Raw genomic sequence first — 25,013 nt, 5'->3', positions numbered from 1 at the left:
GGGTGTCACTAAATCACTTGTTAAAACAACCGACTTTGGTGTATGGCCAGTATGACATTACATGTTGGGCATACAGTATGTAAATGTATATGTACCAACCTACCAATCATGCATTTTCAGTGGTGGAAGAAGTAGATATTTTACTTCAGTAAGTAGTAATATAATGCAGTGTAGAAAGGCTTTGGTGTCAGTGAAAATCCTGCATCCAAGTACAAAAGTATTAGCATTAAATATATAAGAAGGCTACCGCAAGCAAAAGTAGTGATTATACAGAATGGATTACTTGCCTCTATTGTAGCAGACTATATCTTTATATAAGTATAAAGTAACATAAAAACTTTACTTGACATAAGTGCAAGTACCTTAAAGTTGTACTTAAGTAAAGCTTTTTACATTCTTTGAAGCCATGCTGTCGTAACATGTGCAGAATGTGTCTTGGTATTGTCTTACTATAATAAGCAGACCTTACTCGAAAAGCCATTGTCTGGATGGCAGCATATGTTGCTCCAAAACATATTTGTGCTTGTTGTGTGTGTTTCAGACACAAGTTCATGATCATTTAAGTTTGTGAAGTCATTGGAAGGTGGTTGGAAATGTAATAAATAAGGTGTTCAAGAGGTTGATGGGTGGTGTGTCTAAAGGGTACGAAGAATGTTTGGTGAAAATGTATTGCACTGTATGTAAGGTTTTATTGTAAAATGTAACAGGGTCACAATTTTGGGAAATGTGAGGTCGTGTGGTGAGGTTGTGTCAGCTGCATTGTGGGTCTACAACACAGTTGCAGATGAAGAACGTGCAACTCCAGAGTGGCAATTCTGCAATAGTTTTGCTTTGTATTATTAATTATTAGTTTTCATGGTTTCATGGTTAGTACTTTTACTGAAGTAAAGAATCTGAACACTTCTTCCACCACTGTCTTTTTTACTTCTTTACTTTTTTTTATTAATTTTTTTTAATTTTTATTTTATTTTATTTTATCTTATTTATTTCATTTTTTTCCCTGCGTTTCTGCGCATGCGCGGACTTTTTCGCTTCTGCGCATGCGCGTTCGCAGAAACGCAGGGAAAGAAATAATTAATAAAAAATTAAAAATAAATTATATTTATTTATTATTGGTATTACCATACCAATAATAAATAAAAGCGTCTGCTAAATGACTAAATGTAAATGTAAATTAAGAACAAATTGCGGTGTGAATCCTGGATGCTGGATTTGTACACTGCAATGCTGAATGTGTCAGAAGATTAAGTAGTAGGAATATTTGAAAGGGTGGGAATAGGTGGAATTAATATGAATGGCATTGAAAAGTTTAATAAATCTGATAACTTAAGAAGATGTGGAAGTTTTTTTAAAAGCTGTAGCGAGTTAGGAATAGTTTGATCTTGTTAGTATTAATGTCATTATTAAGTTGAATGACACTAATAATGTATAACAAAAGTGGTAGTTCTAGGTATTTTAAGTATTTTTGCTGAGGTTATATAAATTCAACCTCACGCTCACTTACTCAGCTATATAATCGTATTATATTAACAGGAAGACGTTAAACTTAGGAAATGTTTAGAACAGTCATATTGAAAGACTATCAGCAAATGCATTGTTTTTAATCACTGGCAAATGTGGCATAGCACCTTAAACTACAGCTGTTGAGCTAGCTTAGCGTTAGCTGACTAACTACCCAGTAATGTAAACAGTCATGGGTCTCCATGGTCAAGGCTACAGACATAAAGGCTGAAATTAGCTAACTCTGAATGCTTCTAGCTTTTACAGCAATTATAAGAAGTTTTACATTGGTCAAGTAATTTAAAAAGTCTCTTCCAACACTCAATTTGTTTGCAGCTTAAACCTCTAATCCTACAGCAACACCTCTTTGACCACAGTGACAACAACTACATATTTTTTCTCCTGTCATAACTTATGTGTAGTCTCTCATGATCTCCGTTACAAAAGCATTAAAAGATAAATCTTACTTGTAAACACAATACCATGTGATGCATGTTCAGTACACTATGTTTATTTAAATTACAATGGCGCTTTTATAAAATATCTGATGCAGAAACATCAAAAGAAATGTAGAAATGATAACAGAATACCATACACACATAACCCATAAATATACATTAACACACTTTAGAAAAGTACACATTATCCTTTAGAGCCTTTGGTCTGGAACGTATGCCAGGTGGAAACAACAAACATTTGCAGAAGAAAAGTTCTCTGTGCACCACTGAAGCCCTATCATTTGTCTTATCAGAACAGAATATACAGCGCACACATGACGCCTTCTCCCATTATGAAAGAATGTTTTGCATTGTTTAGGGATTTATAACCCTGTGATCCTGACAGTTGTCAATTTTAATAATGCTAAAATTTTTGCATAAGATAAAGAGAGAATGGAAGGCAACACAAATACAACCAAGCACCAGGCACTGTTGAGTGAGGCACTTGAGCACCTAACACCTCTGGTTTGGCATCATGACGTTTGGCACATGAGGGTGGCGTTGCACTTTGAACTGTATGGGTGTCTGTAAGTGTGTGTGTGTGTGTGTGTGTGTGTGTGTGTGTGTGTGTGTGTGTGTGTGTGTAAAAGAGAGAGAAAGAGATAACAAAAGCCCTGTCCAAGAAAACGTCTCCCTATTACCTGTTGTGCATCTGAAAACAACTAGGTGAGATACATTCATTCTCCTCATATTTACACTTAACTATGTAAAGTACATACTCTTGTAATTCAAGAGTGTTTTTTGAGCAGCTCTTTCAACGAGCCTTAAGTTGCAAGTCTGCACTTGTCAATCTCAACAATATAACCAAACCACTGTCATGGCTTCCAGTCTGTCGAGTCATGAAAAAGTACTCCATTGTTACTCCAAATGTATTTTTTCCCCCACCATGCAGCACTTCACTCTTCATGAGATTATTGGTGTGAACCTGGGCTGGGCTGATGAGCAGGGGGAGCTGCTATGATGTGGAGGAGTCTGGCTGGCTGAGGTCCTTCTTCTTCTTCTTCTTTTTCTTCTTTCCACTGCAGGGCTTGCAGACGCAGCACAGGATGCAGGGCGAGGCCAGCAGAAGGATCGGAGATGTCACCAGCACGATGATGCTGACCCCCACAAGGATTCCCACCACCTGGGGACACACCATGAGAAACTTTTTTTCAGTGCTTGTTCATAAACATTTAGCTATCTGGAGTGCCTACCAGTGCCTGCAACAAATAAGAAAACCTAGTCAGTTTTTTTGGAGGGTTCTTGACAAAACATATCCAACAGGAACCCACAAGCCATTCAGATTCGGCTCCTCTTCCCATGCCACATGCAGGCACATTAGAATGCACTCATTACAATTAGAAATTACTTTTCCCAGGCTGACTTATCAGAATAGATGGCTTTTTTTGGGAGTGGGGCTTAAAGATGGTGAATAAAGCTATTTGCAGACAGTATGAGCAAAATATTGTGTTTTTTGAAGATAAAGCATGTAAACATGTTCTAGTAGAAACCCAAAATACAAGTATGAACCTGAAAATGAGCAGAACATGTCCCCATCAAAGCGACAATAATCAGTATTTATATTAACACTGGATAAGGTTATTATGTGTAATGTGAAATGGGGTCACTCTTAGTGAAGAAATATCACTCCACAGTTCCTGTTGTGTCCACAGAGTATTTTTAGCATCTTCCAGCAAAGTGCTTTTATTTTATGGCCCCAAACTTTATGGTTTTGGTTCAGTCTCACTGCTCTCATCAGCCATGTTTCCTGCTGCAGGCAGCTATTTTCAGTGAAAAGGTTATGATATATACCCACTGTACCTACCCTGCATGAAACAGTAAGCACGACAGCAGCTAAAGAGACAATTAGTTCCCTCAGTGGATATTTGACTAACTTTTATCAGATTGGCAGAACCACAACGCCATATCAATGCTAATGTATCTCTGAGTCTGCTGGATATGCAAATATGTCAGTGTTGTGATACAGCTTGTTTTATAGTATAGACAACAATTCCACCAACAGTTCTTATATTAAATACTAAGTGGCACATGCAGAATTTTAACACAGATAAATTGCTACAATTTTAATTTTAATCATTGTCCAACAAAGAAGACTGTTACTGAAAAGACTGGCAGCCTCCTTCAGACTCTACATGTATGTATTTCATATTGTTATGCTTTATGTTATTGGAGATATTGCTTTATTGTATAAAAAAGTGCAGCTGAAACCAATGACAGATGCTGGGAATTAAATACTGATGGAAAAATCACACAAAGAATACATTTTGTTTATGAAGGGTGCTGGCTGGATCGTGGGTAATGTAGTCCTAATCTTGAACCATTTAAATCAATCTTGGTCTACCTAGACCGTGACCTAATTACAAGATAATACTATTCGTTTGATAATAAAAATGTGTATTTCACACTGACAATCACATTATATCACCGAAAGTGCATGTATTCCCCTCTCCACCTGCTTCTACGTGTTTCATCTAAGGATGTTTTTTATGGTTTGGACTAGGCTCCATAGCTAAAAATAAACTGTTACTGTCAACAAACAACTGAATGATATTTATTAAATTAATCTGATTATTAGTAATGATACAATTTATTTTTATTTCAACAGTTTATTGTTGTGCACATTTTAAGATTATATATTCAGTATTTGTTAGTGATTTGTAAACCAGCTATTAGGATGGCTGTAATAAAGTTGCAACCATTGATTTTAATCATTTTTTAAATGGTAAATCATTACTTTGTAAAGCAATATAAATATTATTTAGAAAGATATTAGCGTTGCACAAATAATCTTTTATAGATTCCAATAAAATATTTATTGGGGTCAAATTACTATTACTTTTTGTTAACAAATGATTATATTCGTCAAAACAATTCTCAACTTTTACAATTTCTTTCATTCATTAACAAATATTTATGGTATTACAAATAACTGGTTAACTTTATTAATTCTCATTTTATTGTTTGTTACCAGTAAAATGACTATTAACTTAAGTTAATCAGTTAATCAAGGTGGAACAGTGTGTGTTTTTTTCTCCTTCAACATGACAATGTCCCTGTGCACAAAGGACATGGTTTTCCAAGTTAGGTATGGAAGAACCTGACTTGCACAAAAACACTGACTTCACCTCATCCAGCACCTGTGGAATGAAGTGGAATGTGTCTGTGAGCTGGGCCTTATCGCCTTACATCAATGTCTGCCTTCACTAATGCTTTTGTGGCTGAAAGTGTGCTGTTAGCAGCAGCTTAAAAGCCACGGTCTGGGTGTCCACAATTTTTTTGACCATGTAGTGTATAAAGCATAATAATTTCAAGTCTAAATGATTTTACACAGTACAGTTCAAGTGTAGTGTCACAACTGCAGTGTTTCCAGGCAGCTGAGGAGGAGTTACCATGGCGGAGGAATTTGAGACAAACAGTTTGCAAAACTTAAAGGACCTGTTAGGCAAGGGTGTAACCAAGTTTGTCATGAGGCGTTTTGTGAGGAACTTCAAATGCAAATGTAGACACACTGAAACACAATCAGAAGGTTCACTGTAAACTTGATACTAATCATGTGATTATGGCATCAGAGCAGGGGAAGTGGAAAAAAGTAGGTTTGGCTGCCAATTGTTTTGTTGAACGGACAACGTCATTACAACGCAGGAATTTGAGATTAGCACTGGGATTAGTTCAGCTAAATGTCTGATAAAGGACTATTTGGGTACACTGGTGAAAAACAAAACACTAACAATGAGCTTTAACTTTATAGGCTATGGCCCACTTTGTAGAGTGGTTGCCCACTAATCGGAATGTCGATGGTTCGATCCCAGTCCATGGCAGGCTACATGTCGACGTATCCTTGGGCAAGATACTGAACCCCAAATTGCCCACCAATGCTGCGTTCATCGGTGTGTGAATGAATTCCCAATGGTGGCAGGTGGCACCGTTTTAGGGTAGCCTCGGCCACCAGTATGAATGTGTGTGTGAACGGGTGAATGAGCGTAGTCTTTAGTGTAAAGCACTTTGGATAAAAGCACTATACAAGTGCAGTCCGTTTACCATTTACCATTCAAAGGGAATGTGCACTCTTTTTAGTTCTTGTAACTTTTTTTAGCTTTTGTTTTATACTTTAAACTAAGTGTGCAAGAAATGGGCCAGAGTGGAAGCTTTATTGTCCTGCATGGGTTCCTGTAATGTCCTCTCTGGTGATTATTCCAACAGCGACCAATTGATCTAACAACCACACAGTGCAGCTGGGATGGAGTCCAAAATCTTTAACATCCAATGGCAGAAGGGTGATGGCACAGTTTTACTAAAATAAAACCCATGCACGGAATAACTGACCATTTACGGATGATTGGCTCCACAGGCTAATTCATTCAGACAATAACAGCATCATCACAACCCTGAAATTAATACTGTATGTCTGCTCAGTGACATCACCTGCGTTCTGTTCCACATAACCGAGGCCCTGGAGTGTCCCAGCTTGTTTCTGCACGGCCCCTTATCATAATGTCTCAAGAAGATATCACCCTGTAATTACAAAATGTAAAGACAAAAATGTATTATCCAACAGGGACATTCACACACAAACTAAAGATAGTGAGGCTAGGATGTTGTGAGGCTTGGCTGTAAATAACGATGGCTAGACAGTAGAGATATTTTTTTAACTTGTGTTAAAATTCACGCATCAAATGTTTGGGTTATATAGCATAGGAGACTCACATCCAGATTCTGCAGACAGTACCAGCAGAAGGTGTGTTTGCAGCTCTTACACAGCATCTGTGCACAGCCCTGATTTCTCTCGATGTAGATACCACACATAGGACACTGTTTGATGGGCATGTCAGAGTCGCTGTTGGTGCGGTCCCTGTGTATCAGGAGAAAGACACAGGAGAGACTTAGATATGCAGTTAGTGGGGCCACATTGGAGTATGAAGCCATGAGAGTCTCCAGGCAGAGTGTAAATTCTTTATTTAGCTTCAGAGTTAAGGGTCAGTGCTCACTTTAAACTGGGTTAATTATTTTGGGATTCAAAGGTATGAGGAAAGTATTCTGTACATACAACACATGGCCATAGTTTCAACTGAAAACCTAGATGTCATGTTTGAAGATCTCAACAACTTGATGGGGTTTGCATTCTACAGTTTAAACAAATTGCTCAGGTCTGATTCTGGCATGTATTATATTTATTATCTTTATTAACACCTGAATTCATTCATTTAGTCCGGCCGCCTGGGGACAGGACAGCCTGTGTACACAACAATCTTGACATACTAAAAACTTATAAAGTTACGTCTAACTGGTTGGAAAATAGGTCTGGTTACATATCTAGAAAAACAGAGTAACATAAGGATTAATTTGGAATAATAGTGTGATCAGAGGAAGTCAGGTGCCAATATTCACTCTTCTTTTAGCTCTGATTTTGTCTCCACCGCCTGTGCAAAGATCAACATGAGCAGTTTCCAGATTGCCATTGGCAACCATCTTTTTTTTTTTAATTTTAAAGATTACTTTTTGGCATTTTACTGCTTATAAAGGGGGAGACAGAGGAGAAGACATGCGGCAAAAGAACCTTAGGCCGGATTTGAACCCGGGTCCGCCGCATCAAGGACTCAGCATTAATGGCACGCACTCTACCAGTGTGAGCCACTGGATAGCCCCAGCAACCATCTTTTTAGCATATTCAAAACAGGGGAATAAAACAGAAAAAGAGTGCGCCTCCAAATATAAACATTTAAAAATGTGTTGCATTAGTTATATTTTTTTTTAAAGATTATTTTTTTGGCATTTTTACTGCTTTATTAGATAGAGACAGATAGAAAGGGGGAGACAGAGGGGAAGACATGCAGCAAAGGGACCTCAGGATTCAAACCCGGGTCCGCTGCAGCAAGCACACGGCCATGTGGTAAGCGCTCTACCAGTGTGAGCCACCGGGACGCCCGCATTAGTTATATTTAAATGTTTTAAATTAAACACTGCATGTGACAACGCTGCAAGTGCGTTGGTGCGTTTACTTCCTTGTGTTGTAACTGTGGTGTGAAATGTTCAATTAACCTGTCACAACACAAATGAATGTGCAAATTGATTCAACTAACAAAGAACAACATAAACCTGGATGAAAAACAAGAACATTTGTCAAAATACAATAAGGTGATGGAAAATTGGAGGCTTTCAGAAATCTCTGGATTAATCAAATGAAAACTGAATTAGATTCCAGTATGATCATCAGTCTAGTTTAGAGAGGGCTGCAGGACAACAGTTAGATCATTGTGTAGTGAGATAAAATCTATAAAATTAATAAACAAAATATAAAAACACTTGAAAATAAAACTTTTTTGTTGGTTGGTCAGACTCCTTATTGCAGTAGATTTATTACTTGTACTGGCCATAGCCCTGGTATAAGAACATTGCGTTTGATGTCTGAACCTGCAGAATGAAGCAAATGTATGTAATGATCAAACTTAAACTTGATCTCCTTCTCCCTCTCCTCATGCCTGCTCCATCCTACACAGCACACTGCAGACACCGCTGCTTCACTGCAGTGCACAGGCTCCTTCTGTACAGTGAACTACATGGCTCTGTGCCCACCCTCCTCCTCCCTTTGGCACAGAGACAATGGAATTCCAATATAAGTCAGTGACTCCCCAATGACATCAGTCAGTCTGGCAGAGCCACAGCTCAGAGCAGCACAATAATGTAGCTGTACAACAGGGACTACACAGAGGGCACTGCTGAGGAATACTGAGCTATTAATCCTGAAATAAAGTTTACTGTATATTCAGCTCAAGGCCTCTATTGGGAGATGAGGAACTACACATCCCTTGTATAACCCATTTAATGTTAATATCCTGTCACAATAACCACCAGGTACTTTTATATTAGTTGGAAGGTTAAAGGTATGTCCCATATCTTAAAATAATGAATATTACTTAATAAATTCCATTAATGCAATCAGGATTCAGTGTTTTTTTGCAGGATCCTCAGTGTCCTAAACTAACACACTCATCCAGTATTATTTTCAAATTGGAGCTCAGACTGTGGCTGCAGGCGGTGGGCGGTTGACCAGCTCACTGACCTGCTTTCATGAGAGGGTGAGGGCGCCATCATGGGCTGGCGCTCAGGGCAGGTATGGCCGTCCTGCCAGGGCCCTCTGCACCCGGAGCAGAAGATGGTGTGACAGGTCGGGCAGGGCACAGCGGTGGGCTGGCCCTCAGTGCTCGGCTGCACACTGCACACAGCCTGGCATTCAAGAACCGGGCACCAGGCTTTGCTGGGGTCCAGCTTCACTCCTGCAGAAAGATAAGGGGGGATGTAATGGTGCATTGTTGAAGCAAATTTCAGGTATCTGTAGATGTTTATTTTCCCTATACCAAGCAATACTATCCAGATCCAGATCAGAAGTATTACTGACTGATACAGTCTCATATGTGAGGATTTGATGTTTTTTTTCTGTTTTATTTCATTGTAAATGGGATCTATTTGAGCTTTGGATGAGAAAATCAAGTCAACAGATTGTTGATCCTGCAGCCCTAAAGAATACTCCAACCTTCCCTTGGTTACTTTTGACATTAAGTCAGTTAGTTACTGGATAAAAACATGCTCAGAAGAATAAGAATGTTAACTCGCAGATGTTTAGCAGGTAATATTCTGCAGGTATGATCATTGTAGAAGTAAAGTCACAGGATCAACAAAGTTATTACAAGTTTAACCTGAAGGGGACCTGAAGGGGACCTGAAGGGGACCTGAAGGGGACCTGAAGGGGACGTGAATGGACCCGATCCATGGCAATCATCCCAATATCTTAAGTCTTGATTTGGGGATTAGTTATTGTTCCTACATCCCGTTGGTCCAATGCATATATATATATTAGTCTATTAGTCGAGTGGAGTCCAATGACTGCTGACAAGCTTCCTTAAAAATAATTAACTTAAAACGCTGTGGATCAGAAATTGTTTGGTTAAGACTTGGTTAGGGTTAAAAAAAAATTCACTTGACTATTGGGCCATTGGATCAATGGGACATCTGAATGGCATGGCACCAGTGTTTGACTGACTGACCAACCAGCTGACATTGGCATCCCTGATTAGTCGGGCTAAAAACATCACATAAACCAAGTGTTTTCATTTCTAATTGGTTATCTATGAACGCAAATAACCTTCTAAGTAGCTTATGAAGTCAGAAGGATACAAAAACAAATGTGAACCAAAATAAAAACTGGCGCTTTCATGAGCTGACCCTGCACCAGCTCATGTCAATGTTAATCATAACAAAAGGGAAACATTGTTGCAACAGTCTGTACTTTGCACTTTCTTTATATTTCCAATAATATGAGTCTTCTGATTTATGGCCAGAGTAAACATTAGCTATTATTGGCTTCACATCGTATTGTTGCTGTGCAACTGGAAAAATACCATAATAGCTACAAGGCAAACTGACCTTATCACAGCTTGCAATTTGTAAATGTCAACAGAAACCATTTTCAACAGTTTTTCCTTTTATATTACCAGTTCAGTGCAAGGCAGATATACAATCAGTCTTCACAAACATTCCAACAACATATGGTGCAATCAGCTACATATAGGTCATACAATACTCTGAAACGTTCATTACTTTAAATCTTACTGAAGAGTAACATGGACTTATAGCAGCATTTGTTACTGACTTTCCTGCTGGTAATGTTTGATTTAACTGAAGGTAGTAAAGCCCAGTTCCAGTAACCTCCTGGGTAAAAGTGGACCAGAGCAGAACAGAATAAAGAACAGGAGGCCCCGCATTATCCCAGGCATGTGAAGCTCAGCACTGTGTGGGGCTGCTTAGTGTAATGACACCAGCTAAAGTGTGACCTGAAATAGCCCAATGCCTTTCACCAAGCTATCAACATGCTAATGCAACAATACCTACCTCTCTCAAACTTCAGACGCTGATACAGCTCCACTTGATCATCTGGGGCCAAGCTTGCTACCTGCAATCACAAAGAACAGAGAGGGGCTTTAGTCAGGTTTTATTTCACTCGGAGCTGTGACGCTGAATTTTATGTGCATGCAAGATGTTTGAAAGACTGTATCTTTGTTAATCCCTAATGCATAAATGCTTAAATCTGATACTCCAAAGATCACCCGGGATCAACTGATCACCTAGCAACTGCAATTTGCTGCATTATTTCTGAGACAGTGTGGATAGCCACTAAGAGAAAGAATGGTTAGATTGCAACATTTTTAAAATAAAAAAATAGAACAAAGCAACAATTAAAATGCCATTTATCTACACACCTGCCACTTATGTTGCAGTAGAAGCTGCGAGATGATAACTACGTTTGATCACGTTGCAAATGTCCGCAAATACTGAATATGTTTGCTTAAACCAACATTAGCTTTCAATAAGAAATGCCAATTAGCCACAGCTTTGAGACAAACAAGCTTGAGAAAATGGTTTATTTTTTCCTCCAATCTTTTAAGACAGACAGACTAATGTAAGTATTAACACACTGACCTTATTTCCCTACTGGTTAACAAGTGATATAAAACAAACAATCAGATTAATTCTACTGCAGATGGAAGTCGAATGAGCACTACTTAAAGAGGATTTTCTCACAATAGCATTTCAATTCAGTGGTATGAAGAGAAAATGACAAGAAAATGAAAACTGGGAAGCAGAATTTCCATTTGTTTTCGTATCAGCAGTTTAAGCTTCTGTGTGACAGCTCCCACAGTTTCACTTTCTGTCTGACTACTCACATTACTTCATTTGATTGATAACACTCAAAAGAATTCCCAAGAAATGTCATTAAGGCTGAGTAACAACATTTTCGCAACACTTAATTTGCACTAATCCAGCCCACACAAATTTGAAAACACAAGGGTGAAAATCCAACTTCACTTTTCTTTAGAAGTTTGCTTGTTGCAACTCTGGACTGAAAAAAATGCAGCAACTTCAGCTCTGCAGAAACTCAAATATATTTTTCAAACAGCTGTTTGCATCAACATTGTCCTGAGTTGCTTTTTTGGTTTCACTCATGACCTACATATCATTGGTTTAAAGCAGAGCATACCTCAGGGTCCAGTAGCACTCCAGTCTTTTGGCAGGCCATATCTGGGCAGGTGATGGGTGCCCCCCCACCCTCCATGATAGCCAGCTGAACATACTGCTCCAAACACTGGAGAGGGAGAAACAACACAGCAACATTAGTCTGGAAACTGAATGGAATAGGGAGAGTTGTACAATTGTGCCCTTGTAGAAAGTGATATTCATATTATCTTAACTGTCAACTGAGAAAAAAAAGAGAAAATAATACAACGCACCAAAACATGACAATCTCATGACAAATGCAAGTACAGAGAGTTCAGGCAACATGAACACAAACAGTTCAAACTAAATGGTACATAAACATGAGCTTGTTATCAGCATTCACGCGTCAAAAGTCATATGTTGCCTCAGCCATGAAATATGGAAGGACAGGAGGAACTATGTAAACGTTGCGCAAAGGCAGACAGTTTTTGAGGAACCGAAAACAAAAACATTTATCTGTCACTTTACTGTAGAAAAAAGAAACCTATCTTTGAGGAATTCAATGTGGTTTTAGACCAAATTTGTCTGTGCAAACTTGTGCTTCTCATGTGCTTTCTCATCGAGAATGTCCATACAGAAACTGAGCTAGAAATCAAAACACAAGCAAAAGTCTGTGCTCTTGAATCAGCCTGGAGGAGATATTTCGGGTTTTTAAGATGGACTTCAACTGATAAGAAGGGTTTACAGTATCTATTTTCCTCTGTCGTTTCCAGTGAGTGACATTGTGTATTTGTGTGTGTGTGTGTGTGTGTGTGTGTGTGTGTGTGTGTGACCTTGTGCATGCCAACAGTGACAACTTAGCTACCGACGGACAGAGATTACCACCTGCCACTATCTAGCAACCTCTCTGTGTCAGGGCATAACACCAACATCTCCGTTTCGATTTACCAGACAGGCTACAGTAGTGTAGTAGACCTCTGGGCTTATGGTTTAAATGATACTTCTCTGTATTCTAATGATAGCCCTCCTCTCATAATTATTTTTTAATTTTTTAAAAGGATATCTTTGTGACTTCTAAGAAGTTGTTAAAAAAATGCCAATAGCTTTGATAAATCACTAAAAATTCCAAGAACAAGACAGAAAAAAGTGAGGAAAAGCGAGTCCTGTGTTGAAACAACTTCATTTCTCTAAAGCTGTAACATGTAAGATTTGCCAATAAAATTATCTATTTTAAGGTCTTAAAGCAGGAAGTGGTGCCGCAATAAAAAGGAGCATCCCATTCCAAGTCATTTAAACTTCAGAGATTTGCCTAAATTTCCCAAACAAAAGTTTGATGTTGGATCACTTTTGTGAAATCTTCACCGCCTACAGAAGGTGACTAAAAGTATGAGCAATATGAGTGCTCGATACTTGCTTTTCATCTAAATATAGCCTGGAGGCACCCCACTCTGTTTTCATAACAAAGGTTCACACATTTCCACAGCATCTAACATGTTTTGTTGTGGTGTCCTCAGACAACCCTGGACTGCTCAAGCATGTGGATATGAGCAGTATCTATTGTAAATGTCTGGAGTGAGCGGGTGTTTTTGTTTTCTTACCGCTGTGCAGAATACACAGTGGCAGCTCTGCAGTTCCCTTGAGGCTGCAGACGGCTGCTCGCTGAGGCACAGCTTGCAGAAGGCCTCCGGATCCGACTGGGGGTTAGCGCCGGCCTCGGGGGTCCCCGGTGCCGAATCCCCGGCTTCCGGACTCAGGGTGGGACTCCTGCTGGCCATGGTGGGGGTGATGCAGGCAGGGAGGGAGGAATCAGGCTGATCCTAGCCCTTCTGCTGGGGACGGAGAGGAGCGACAGCCTCCATGTTTCTAAAAGCAAAAACAGAACAAATGTATTTGTCTCTCCAGTGCAGTTGTTAGGACTTCTCTTCGTCTTTGCTATAGTTCACACAACCACTGCCAGGCCCTCTGACAACCTGTTTCTGGAGCTGTCATCATTTCTGGTATCTGGTACGCCAACTGTGATGACTTCACCTCTCCCTGAGGCATTACATTGTCATTGTCTTGTTACCTGAGAGATGAATTAGTCACTGTTCAAAGCTGCGTGGTACATGAAGCAAAACATAATTATGTGTAATTACGAGAGTATTATTGATTACTCAGCGCGTCAGTTTTAAGACCCAAGTCCAAGGTCTGTGTTTACTCAGTCTACAGTTATTGACCAGCTCCTCATTCATTCTGACAGGGAGAATTGATTGTCAATCCATTTCAGAAACAAGGTAAATATATACTTGTGGAGTCACTTGGAAGCTATTTTTTTTAGCAGGTAATGTCAACATTGAGCTAAATTGAAAGGAACAGAAAAACAGAATAGAAGTTTGAAAAAATAAAATAGAGGAACAAGAGTTTATCCAGGAACCTTATTTCACAACCCTGTTCATTTTTCATTTAATTTGTAACAGGAAATAGTATCATTATTGGGTTTGAAAAGAAAAATCCTTGAAAGGCTCAGCTATTCACAAGCAAGGATGGGGCGTGGCTCACCACTTTGTGAAAAACAGTTTAAGAACAACTTCGTCATTTACAATCCATAACATCATTAAAAGATTCAGAGAGTCCAGACAAATCTCTGGACATAAGGGGCAAGGCAGAAAACTGTCACAACCCTCAGGCAGCACTGCAATCACAATCGACATGATTGTGTAAAGGACATTACTACATTGGCTTGGAAACATTTCAGAAAAACGTTGTTCGTAAGTAAAAACTCCACCCTGCACCAAGTGAAAGCCATATCAACAATATCCAGAAACACGTCTGACTTCTCTGGGCCTGAGCGCATCTATGGACTGACACAAAATGGAAAAGTGAACCGTGGTCTGACAAGTCCACATTTCAAATTGTTTTGGAAAATCATGCATGTCGTGTCCTCCGGACTAAAGAGGGAAATGAGTCTAGGGATGCAACGCTATATTTTTATAGAGGATTTAATTTAAATTTAAATCACTATTGCACTTTTGTTTACAATTACATTTTGTTTTCATTTTATGCAGGTTCTGTTGTACAATGACATTTTAATTCAAAGTTTTGAGCAACACATTGCTGCATTTAAGAGATTTACAATTGAATCGTAATCCCTGTTAAATTTGAAGATTTTTCTTAACCATGTTGTTGGATTTATTATTTTAATAAGTAACAAATCAGTACATTTCTATGTATTTGTTTTACATTTTGTTTTCTAAAGTTATAAAAAGCAATGTTAAAGTCAAACCTGATGTTGCTGTACACTAAAAAGAGTGGTCCTAATCATTTTTACAAAGTGAGGCATAAAGCTTATTAATTAAACACTGCTATCGGCTGATACCAAAAGCCACAAATCAGAATCGGTATCTGGACTGAAAAAGTTGGATCAATGCATCACTAAAAAGGACCATCCAGAATTTTACCAATTCAAAGTTCAAAAGCCAGCATCTGTGATTGGATTGGAGCGTGTAAGTGCCCATGACATCATGAATGCTAAAAGGTTAAGACAATTTTGAATGCTACATTATGCTGCAATCCAGACATGGTCTTTTCCAGGGACGCCCCTGCTTATTTCAACAAGAAATTGCAAACTCTCATTCAGTATGTTATGAGTGTGGGTACTGGATTGGCCTGCCTGCACCTGTCTTCGATTGAAAATGTCTGGTACATTACAAAGCACAAAACATTGCAACAGAGCACTCGGACTGTTGAGCAACTGAAGTCATGTATCAAGCAAGAATGGAGAATTTCACTTTCAAAAGAAAGAAAAGGTGATGTAACACAGTGGCCCCTATTAACAGTGCATCAAACACAGAATAAGTGTATATTTACAAATGGAGGTTTACAATCTGTACATTTCATACATATATATTTTCTTTGTACAGTTCTCAATTGCATATGTGCCATAAAGGGATTAACTAATGATCGCAGTCTATGTTATTTACCTCTTTAAACAGCCTCGCAACAGGGTTTTTTGGAGTTCAAACGTATCTGATGTTCAAGTTCATGCAGATAGATGACACAATTTTGACAATGTATTTTGGCACAAAACTAAAGTAAAATGGGTCAAATATATGTTTTAATGTGAAGCTAACCATTTAAGGAGACTTAGTGTTCAGCCATACCAGGAGCTCTGTGAGGCTGTTCTTATACAGGCACAACAGTGCACTGAGCTAACATCAGCCTGCAGGCATGCTCATGATGACATCGCAAATATTAAGATTAAGATATGATCTTCATCATATTCACCATCTTACTTTAGCATGTAAGCATGCTAACATTTGCTAATTAGCACTGAAGACAGACCACTACAGGTTTACAATACAGGAATTTGTGTATCAAATTTCATGGCAATCTTTTCAGTTGAGAAGTTCAAAGTTTTCTTGAGTCACAATGTCAACCTCATGGTGGCCTTGGAGGAAAAAATCAGGGAATAACCAAAGATATTAGGATTTATCGTCTTGGCTCCATGAATGTCTGCAAAAAGTTATGTGTCAGACAGAAAAAAAACAAAAACCTATATTATAAAACATCTCCTCAATTACAGCATCAAGCCTGAATGTCATGTGTGACTTTCACCTGGGGCTAACAGACATTATGTATTGGTTGCATATTTTGGGGCAGCAGACAGAGGTTTGGGGATAATAAAGGCCTAATCTGGTGTTAAAGGGAACCAAAAGTCACCAAACCCAAAAATCATGCCTTTGGTCCTGTCCAATCCCAAAAAGCATGAGAAATAATAAACACATAATCTGGGATTTGCGATTAATCCTGTAGATAACAGTAGTTGGACACAGAACGGGGTCACACAGGAAACTGTGGCGTTAAAAACACACTCTGCAGCCTGAGCGACTGTGGAAATCACACATTATCCCACTCACAGTGCTCTCTATTTCAGCAGGCTGTTAAAGTTGACAGGAAACTTTGAGGCAGCTCAATCAATAGAGCCACCACTACCACCACCACTGGTGACCTAAATTTGGTCCTATCGATAAGCGGTAGCATACGTGCAGTTGACTGATAGTGTTTTTTTTAGTGGCTCACGTTTGTATTTCTGCACAGTCATGGTGTATACTTGTATACTCCTGCACTGTTTTAAGACAGGCGAGCTGAGCTGTCTGCAGGCGTCATCCCACAGCCTGTCCTGTCCTGCCCGAACACAAGCAGCCCCATGGTTTCACACGGGGAAATAACAGGTCTCTAGTCAACTAACTTTGCTCCATGGAAACTCCAATGTGTATTTAATAACAGTGTGAAGCCTTTCATTCTTGAACAACTCCAAAGTTTAGAAGAACTTGGCAACCATCTATCAGCAGATAAAGCTGCTGTAAGTGTTTTTATCTCAGAATAACAGACAAATCGGAGTTGTTTCACTATCGATATGATTCTAATTAAATACAGTGATCACATTTAAGTTTGCATGAAGGGTTTTGAGGACTAAACCATAGTTTGAATGCTGTTTCAGAAGTGTTTCCACCATGAATTACTAAATCTAAATCCATCTCAACCATAGGCTTCAATACAAAATGCATCACTATTAGTATCAGCCTTTAAGTCCCACCGTGAATGCAGTCCCTACCCCTGAGCAAGCAATTAAAGCTGAGAATAAGTTAGAGCTATTCATTAATCAAAACGCCCTTGTGTGCTAACAGTTCCTTTTAGGCGTGGAGCTAGGCCATACAGTGATTAGCAGTCCTCATGGATCAAGGTCTAGATGGCATTCCAGCCACAGGGGGATCAAAGCATCATTGTTGACCAGAGAGGCAGAAACGGAAAACCAGATCTGCCCGGTGAAAAGCTGCTGCTGCTTTTTGCACAGGGCTGCCACTGTGTTTGGAAGGAGGCAGCTGGGACTGTGTGCTTGGGGAGTGTGTAGCAGAATTTATATGGCATCATTTATACAGCTGCAATCACTCCCTGTCTGTCGTTGTGGATTTCGAGTTGAGTAACCTGTGTGTTTTGGGAGGCAGCCTAAAACAAGAGCACATAAAGTTGAAATAGCAGTATGAGGAGAATGACGGGGTGGGAAATGCAAACCTTCATGTACTGTACAGCACTTTAGAATTACAGAGTCAGTGATGTGGCTATTGAACTAGATTGTAGTGATTTAAAGGTACACTCCTAAATTAATAATCCTTGCATATTTGTCTTAGGTAAGCATGGTATTGTTTATGACAAAGTAACAGTGTAATGTCTCATCTGTTACAGTGCACTTAAACAGACAACACATGAGATCTGACACATCTGCATCCCTCTCAAGGTTGTAATCTCGTATAGGTCAAAACTCTGACGCATTCACGGTGTAATATTTCATAAATGTTATAAACGTTGTATGTAATAGATGTTTGTGTGCTGCAGACAAAAACTAGATAAGCAGAGGAAAGAGGGGGGACCTACCTTGCCTGTGGACCACTGGGTGTAGGAGCAGCCTGAGTCAAGATCCACAGCCGCAGTGCTCTTACTGTGACACAGGCACATGTGTTGATACAGTCTGCTGTTATAATAACCTCTGCTGTCACCGCCTAATTCCACTGTCGCCCGGTTCCCGCCCCTCTCACACACACACCTGTCTTAAAGACAAGCTAAAACCATGTTTAAACGTCCTGCTCGCTCCTGTCTGCCCTGTGTGTGTGTTGGTGTGCGTCTGTTCTGCTCCTGCGTTTTGTTTCCATCCAGGAAGCTGTGCTCGCTCTCTGCTGAGCTTCACTCTTGACTGCTCCTGCTGGTTATTTCACTGTAATCATGCTGCGTTCAGGAGCAGTCGGAAAATTGGAAGTCACAAGTCACTGGAAGTGTTGCATGCAAAGCCTACTTAAGTAGAACTATAAAAGTATCAGGATCAAAATGTACTTAAAGTATTAAATGTAAAAGTACTCGTTGTGCAGTTTGTTTTTATATATTCTAAATATATTATCCAATTATCAAAACGTATTAAACTACTAAATATATGGTTATGTGCTTTCATTTATTTTTTTATTTTTTTTTATTGATCATGGTTTTCATGTTAAATCTCAACCTGAAATTAAAATAAAGGTGTCAGCTAAATGTAGTGGAGTAAAAAGTACAATATTTGCCCTTTAAATGCAGTGGAGTAGAAGTATAAAGTTACATGAAATGGAAATATTGTACGTAAGTACAGTACTTGAGTAAATGTACTTAGTTACATTACACCACTGGTGGTAGGTATATAACGAGCCACAAAACTGACAACAGTAACAGGTAATCAGACAAGTCGAGAGAAAATATAACTAAATACATAATTAAGTAATAGCGTTCACAAGGGCATAGCTGCTTCAAGTGACAGGCAGCTGTCCTCACAGGTGGCCTGCAGCTTTATTCAGCCAGCCTCAGCTCATCCCACCCACTCCACCTCTTTGCCTCTTTTTAAGATTAGCAGGAAGTTAGAATGAGTCAGACATGCGCAAAGATGGCGGTGGTGAAGCCACAGAAGCCACTCACTTTGAGTTTCACTTTGATTCTTCAGAAACCTTTGGGTGATATCACAGGGACTACATCCATACTTTATACATACTATGGTCTCAGGCAAGGGGAAATCTTCACATCTGAAAATGAAGCTAATGCAGAGGTGCCTTAAACTGCATTCTTTCTAGTGGCCAGCAGCTCCACTGGTTGCAAAAATAAGTCAGATTGTATAGAAGTCTTTAAGATAATAAGCCTACTTCTCAGTTGATTTATCACAAAAGATCTAATATTTTCATGGTCATTTAGAATAAAATAGATAATAAATCAGGGTAGGCTTACCTGAATATACAATATATTTAACAAACTGAATACAAGTTGAAAACAAGTAACACGTTTATAAAAACCTGGTTACAGAGGAGTACAAGAAAAAAATTGTGTTAAACCATTATATAAAGTGGCATGATTAAAAATGACATCTGTAAAAAATAAAAAATAAACAATATAATGATACAATATAACAGGCTAATCTGCATAATAATGTGCAGATATCAATAAACAAAGGGTTGATACTTTTACTTCTCATTTTTAGTGTTCGGTTTTTTTCTTGACATTACCAATGAATACCATGTATTACACCATGTTTATAGTATGCCTCTTTTAAGAGGCACATTTTAAGAAAAAAAAACATTTTTTACCAGCTGATATTGCTTCTTATTTCCTCCTCTTTTGCCCTCTACATACTGTCACTCAGGGAAAAACCCTTGCCACTCCGGGAAAATGATTGGTTCACTCATCCATGTGTGAATGCCCCATTGGCTAATATGTATGTGTCTTCATGAATCAATCTCATGAAATATTTTATTCAAATGGTCTTTAAATGTATTGTTTGATGAAGTATAAATGTGTTGGGGTCACGATAAAGTTATTGTTGTACAACTATTTTTTCAGGCCTTTTGACACTTTAAGGCAATTTCCCTTCTGCAACTTCAAAATATGCAAAATTGTGCCATAAACTTAAACTTGCAATGATTATAATTACCATTACCAAATGTTTTGATTTGAGACTTGACTTGGATTCTATACAAAATAATTTTAAAAAAACAGCTCTGCCTGGAACCAATTACATTTGAAGAAGATGTTTAAGTTCTGTTTTTCTCCTTAAGGAAGTTTCTTCTTTTTTTAAGTTATCATATTTTTTCAAAACTTTTTTATTTGAAAGATTTCATGAACACTGCTTTGTGCACAGCTTAGTTGCACACCTGCACAGCTGCTGCACACCCAGCTTGTAGATTGCATCATTTCCTCATCTTCATTATGATGATTCAGAGCGAAACATGTCTGTGCAGTATGTTTTAGAGTAAACAACATGTACTGTGTTGATGTAGTTTCGCTTACAGCAATTTATTTATATGAATTCTAACACAATGTGCAGTATTTCAACGTTCCAAAATTTGGAATTGGGAGTATACGAGGTGCAGTGAAGGCACCAGTACAGAAAACCATTGCTTGAGGTAATATATGATGTATATGATTATATATAATATATGATATAATCTAATAATGCAATATGCTATACAATATTTAGTCACACAAAGATAAGTCTCGTGCAGATATTATGTAGGAAACTGTAAGTGTCGTGCAATGATATGGCAGGGCCACCCACACAGCTCAGCCCACGCTGATTCTACCAGAAGCTTCACTGAGGAGACGGAAATCCCAAGTCACAGTGCGCATGTACTGGGGGCTTTTCCGAAAAATTCTGTATATCAGTCGTTGTTAGTCGCTTTTAAGATTATATTATATCTAGCCTACAACACGAATGATGGACGACGCTGACCCTCTAGCTCTGAGACCTTTAAATAACAGCGATGTAAAGAAAGTGAAAGAAAAAACAGCAATCAGTCAGGTAAGATTTTTTAAAATAGTTTTCCATCTGAAGTCCTTTTTATAGCTAGTTGTGTTTTTTCCTTTTATTATTGGGGTATACGTTGTATGTGTAGTTTAGTGTGGGGACGTATAGCTTTACTTGTTTTCACTTGTTTTAATCTATTTAATACCAGTGTAATATTTCCATACTAATTGATGCGGCACGAGGCAGGTCTGGGCGCTCATAGGCTACTTCAAAGTGCATCAAAGTAAACACTGCTGTCAGCAACATCTAGAGTATATTAATTAACTTTCTATATTACCGCACAGCTAATCTTTGTCATTTGGTTAAATGTTCTCATTGTGCATGAGAGAAAGAGATATAAGTACAACTTGTGACTCGTAACTAAATATTTCGATCTTTACTTCCGTGATGTTGCTTGTGTGACTGTTAGATGCAGTGGTTGCTTTAAATTAAAAGTATGTTGGTTGGTTGTTCAGGTTTGATGTCTTTTGTAGTGCAATATGTCCTAAAACTGGTATAAAAAGTTAAAAATAAATATATTAATACTAAATATAAATACTCCTGGAAATCCGAATGAAGCATTAGTATGACGTCAATATATAGACTGACTTTTAGCTGCATTCCTACCAATTATCTTGCGAATAAAGACTACATTGCACAATAAAATACAGATATAAATTGTATTTTAATAAATACAGATGGATAAATAATAACAAAAAAATCAACTAGTGAAAATTAAATTAAATTAAAACTCCATCATAGGCTACCACCATTTCCGTATATTTCTCGTTAATGGAACAGAAAAAAAAATCCCCAGTCTCAGCGACTGTCAGTGTGCAAGAGAAAGTGCATGTGACCTAGAAAAACAAAGCTAAGCACTGGGGGACTGGCAGTTTCAAGTATTGTTTGTACAAAAAGCCCACTCATACCACCCAGGTGTGTCTCTCTGTCATGAGATGTGAGAATTTGAAGCTAAGTGGAGTTCTGTCTGCTTCTCTCCTTTAGGCGATGGCTCTCAAAGCCTCCAACAACATACAGAGAATGATCCAGGTGCTGCAGAGGATGGCGGAGAAGAACTACAGAAGAGCCTGCCAGCTGTTCTGCTGCTCCTTCCAAACTCTGCTGTGTGAAAGGGTCACATGCTGCCCAGGTAAAATGTCAATGTCAATAATATTATTTTTCATAAAGACAACCACAGATATCATTATTCAGTGTATTATTTCATATCTCACAGTCTTGTCATGGTTCAGACTGTATCTTTAGATGCACTCTGTCTTTGTTTGTTTCTTAAACATGACAAAGTCTTACTTTATTACTTTTGTACTGCCTTGTAAGCCAACAGTAAGGATGTCAAAACACAACTTGTCATAAGCAAAAATGTGACTTTACCCCTATCTGTCTTAAAAAAGGTCAATATCACCAACCTAAAGAGGATAGAACTAGACAAGGTGAGTTCTACTTTTAAGTTTAATTTCTTTCTCGTTTTAACAATATATATATATATTTTTTTTTCAATCAAAAAATCTGTGGTGTTTGCATTTTCTAAGCTGGTCATTTGCCGTAAAGAATAACTTCAAATCACTTTCTTTGCTGTCAGCACAACAAGCATTTCCACATATTCATGAACAAAAAGGAACTTTGTGATAGTGTGACGCATTTGTCCTTTTACATCACCATGGAACTACAACTTCCCATTCTCAATTTTCTCTTCCTTGTTCCCCTTTCACTCCCTGGCCCACTCATAAACAGCGGCCCTTCAGAATCCACCGTCCACCATTTTGATTGTGAACATCAGCAACTCTACCTTGATCGACTGCGTCATTGGGAACGACACCTACCCTGCTGCTGTGGCTGAAAGTCAACCTCTAATGCAGGAACCTGAGCTCCGAATGCACAGTGGGTGTCAAATCTATTTTATAGACATTTCTAGAAATTTAAAGCAATAAGTTCTCAGTTTTTGTTTATACTATGCCATGTTTGCATGATTTTGATATTTTTGTAGTAGCTGTATTAGACAACACTCAAAGTTGTACTCATAAAATAATTAGTAATTTGTTCCTGTGCTACAGATCAGACGAGGTGCAGCTGCAGCTGTGGACATCAGGGGGCAGCACAGACTTCAGCTTCTATTCCTCCTCCTCCTCCTCCTCCTCCTCCACCTCTCTATTCTCCCCTTCCATCAGATGAGCCTCCACGCATCAACATCCAAAGCTCCCATCTGAACTGTGTCATCATCGGAGACAACAACTACATGTACGCTGAGCAGACCTACTCAGCTGAAACAGAAGAGCCACAAGAGTGACGCTTTGGCCACACAGAGCACATACATACACACAAGCACACTACACACTCCAGCAACACTGTCATCTTTGGTACTTAGACTTAGAATGAAATGAAACATTTTCAGTCTCTAGACCACTTCTTTCTCGGTCTCCGCTCTGCACAATAAGTGAATAAGTGTCTGGCCACCACTGGCTATAGACCTACAGTCAATGAAAAAAATATTAAACCACCTTTGTTTTTTTCTATTTCAATTATCAAGGGCGAGGGAGTGAAATAACTTTTTCAATGACTGTATGTCTGGCTCTTTTACTCCTTTGGCATTATTTTTTAGGGCCATATTTATTTATTTTTTATATTTTGAATGAATGTGTTGATTATTTTATAGCTAAATGATACATTGTTTTATTTATTAAATATCAGTGTTATGAAAAATGTTCACATATATTGACACACTCAAAACTGTTTGGTCTAAAACCCAAGGATATTCAGTCTAATACCATATAAAAATAGCAAATATGCTCATTTAGGAAGAATATTTGGCGTTTTTGCCAGATTAAATAACCTAAATGAGGAAGTAATTAGTGTCTGAACTGCTAATGGATTAATGAAAAAACAGCTGTTTAAAAAATATGTATATAAAACTGATGCCTTGGTTTTGACATGACTCGAAACTGGTCTTGGTCCTGACATTTGTGACTGCTGATTTTAAAACATGACCATCACAGTTGTCACAGTGTTGTAAGAGTTTTAACACGCACAAACAAACGTCAGATGTTTTTCTTATTTAAATCTCTTCAGTAAAGAGGTTTCCTGTTTTGCAATGCTGGGTCTTCCGTTGGGATCAGATGGAAATTTTATCACATAAATTTCATACATGGATGTGACTGTAGGATGATTCATCTCTGGTCTCCAGTGGTTGGATATGCTGACTTAGGAAAGACCACTTGCTGTAGGATTCCTTTGATCTGCTTATGAATTGTTATATTTTGTATAGACAAACAGTATTCAGATACTGTGAATGTTACTGAAATGCTTATCATGTCATGATACAGACGTTGGCTTATGCTACAATGTATGGCCTATGGTCATTAACAGTAGACTACTTAGTAGTGTTCATTGCTGGAAGTCATTTTGACTTCTTGCATTCATACTGTACATAAAATATCCTTGAATTGCTACTATTGTGTATACTGATATGTTAATGTATGATATGATGTTGATATGCTCCATGTTACCTTCACACAGTGTAATACTTTTCTTATTTTTCTTAAATATTAGATACGTTTTTGATTTTGTTGTGGAATTTTGTTGCATACTGTGAGTTTGAAAAGACAAAAACACGTTTTACAAATTTAAATAAAGAACAAAGAAGATACAGCAATTAACATTTATTGTTTTTGAATTATATATATTGTTTC

The 25,013-nt window shown here is 38.3% G+C and overlaps 2 protein-coding genes across 2 annotated transcripts; one reads left to right on the top strand and one right to left on the bottom strand.

Moving 5' to 3' along the window:
* Positions 1 to 1,995: 1,995 nt before the first annotated feature.
* rnf144b (ring finger protein 144B) lies at positions 1,996 to 18,658 on the bottom strand. The gene is made up of 8 exons (XM_059340182.1): positions 18,396 to 18,658; positions 13,583 to 13,847; positions 12,028 to 12,132; positions 10,881 to 10,941; positions 9,055 to 9,268; positions 6,702 to 6,846; positions 6,420 to 6,509; positions 1,996 to 3,120 (listed from the first exon to the last, which is right to left on the bottom strand). Exons 2-8 carry the CDS (start codon positions 13,757 to 13,759, stop codon positions 2,953 to 2,955), a joined length of 960 nt encoding a protein of 319 aa, XP_059196165.1. The 5' UTR covers positions 13,760 to 13,847; positions 18,396 to 18,658; the 3' UTR covers positions 1,996 to 2,952.
* Positions 18,659 to 21,151: 2,493 nt separating this feature from the next.
* On the top strand, positions 21,152 to 24,972 carry LOC131976643 (uncharacterized). The gene is made up of 5 exons (XM_059339766.1): positions 21,152 to 21,327; positions 22,318 to 22,462; positions 22,722 to 22,760; positions 23,062 to 23,208; positions 23,382 to 24,972. Exons 1-5 carry the CDS (start codon positions 21,241 to 21,243, stop codon positions 23,612 to 23,614), a joined length of 651 nt encoding a protein of 216 aa, XP_059195749.1. The 5' UTR covers positions 21,152 to 21,240; the 3' UTR covers positions 23,615 to 24,972.
* The last annotated feature ends 41 nt before the right edge of the window (positions 24,973 to 25,013 follow it).

The sequence above is a fragment of the Centropristis striata genome, chromosome 8 (genome assembly GCF_030273125.1).
Source record: "Centropristis striata isolate RG_2023a ecotype Rhode Island chromosome 8, C.striata_1.0, whole genome shotgun sequence".
Lineage (NCBI taxonomy): Eukaryota > Metazoa > Chordata > Actinopteri > Perciformes > Serranidae > Centropristis > Centropristis striata.
The sequence above is the reverse complement of the archived record's forward strand: the minus strand, read 5'-3'. Positions and strand labels throughout refer to the sequence as shown.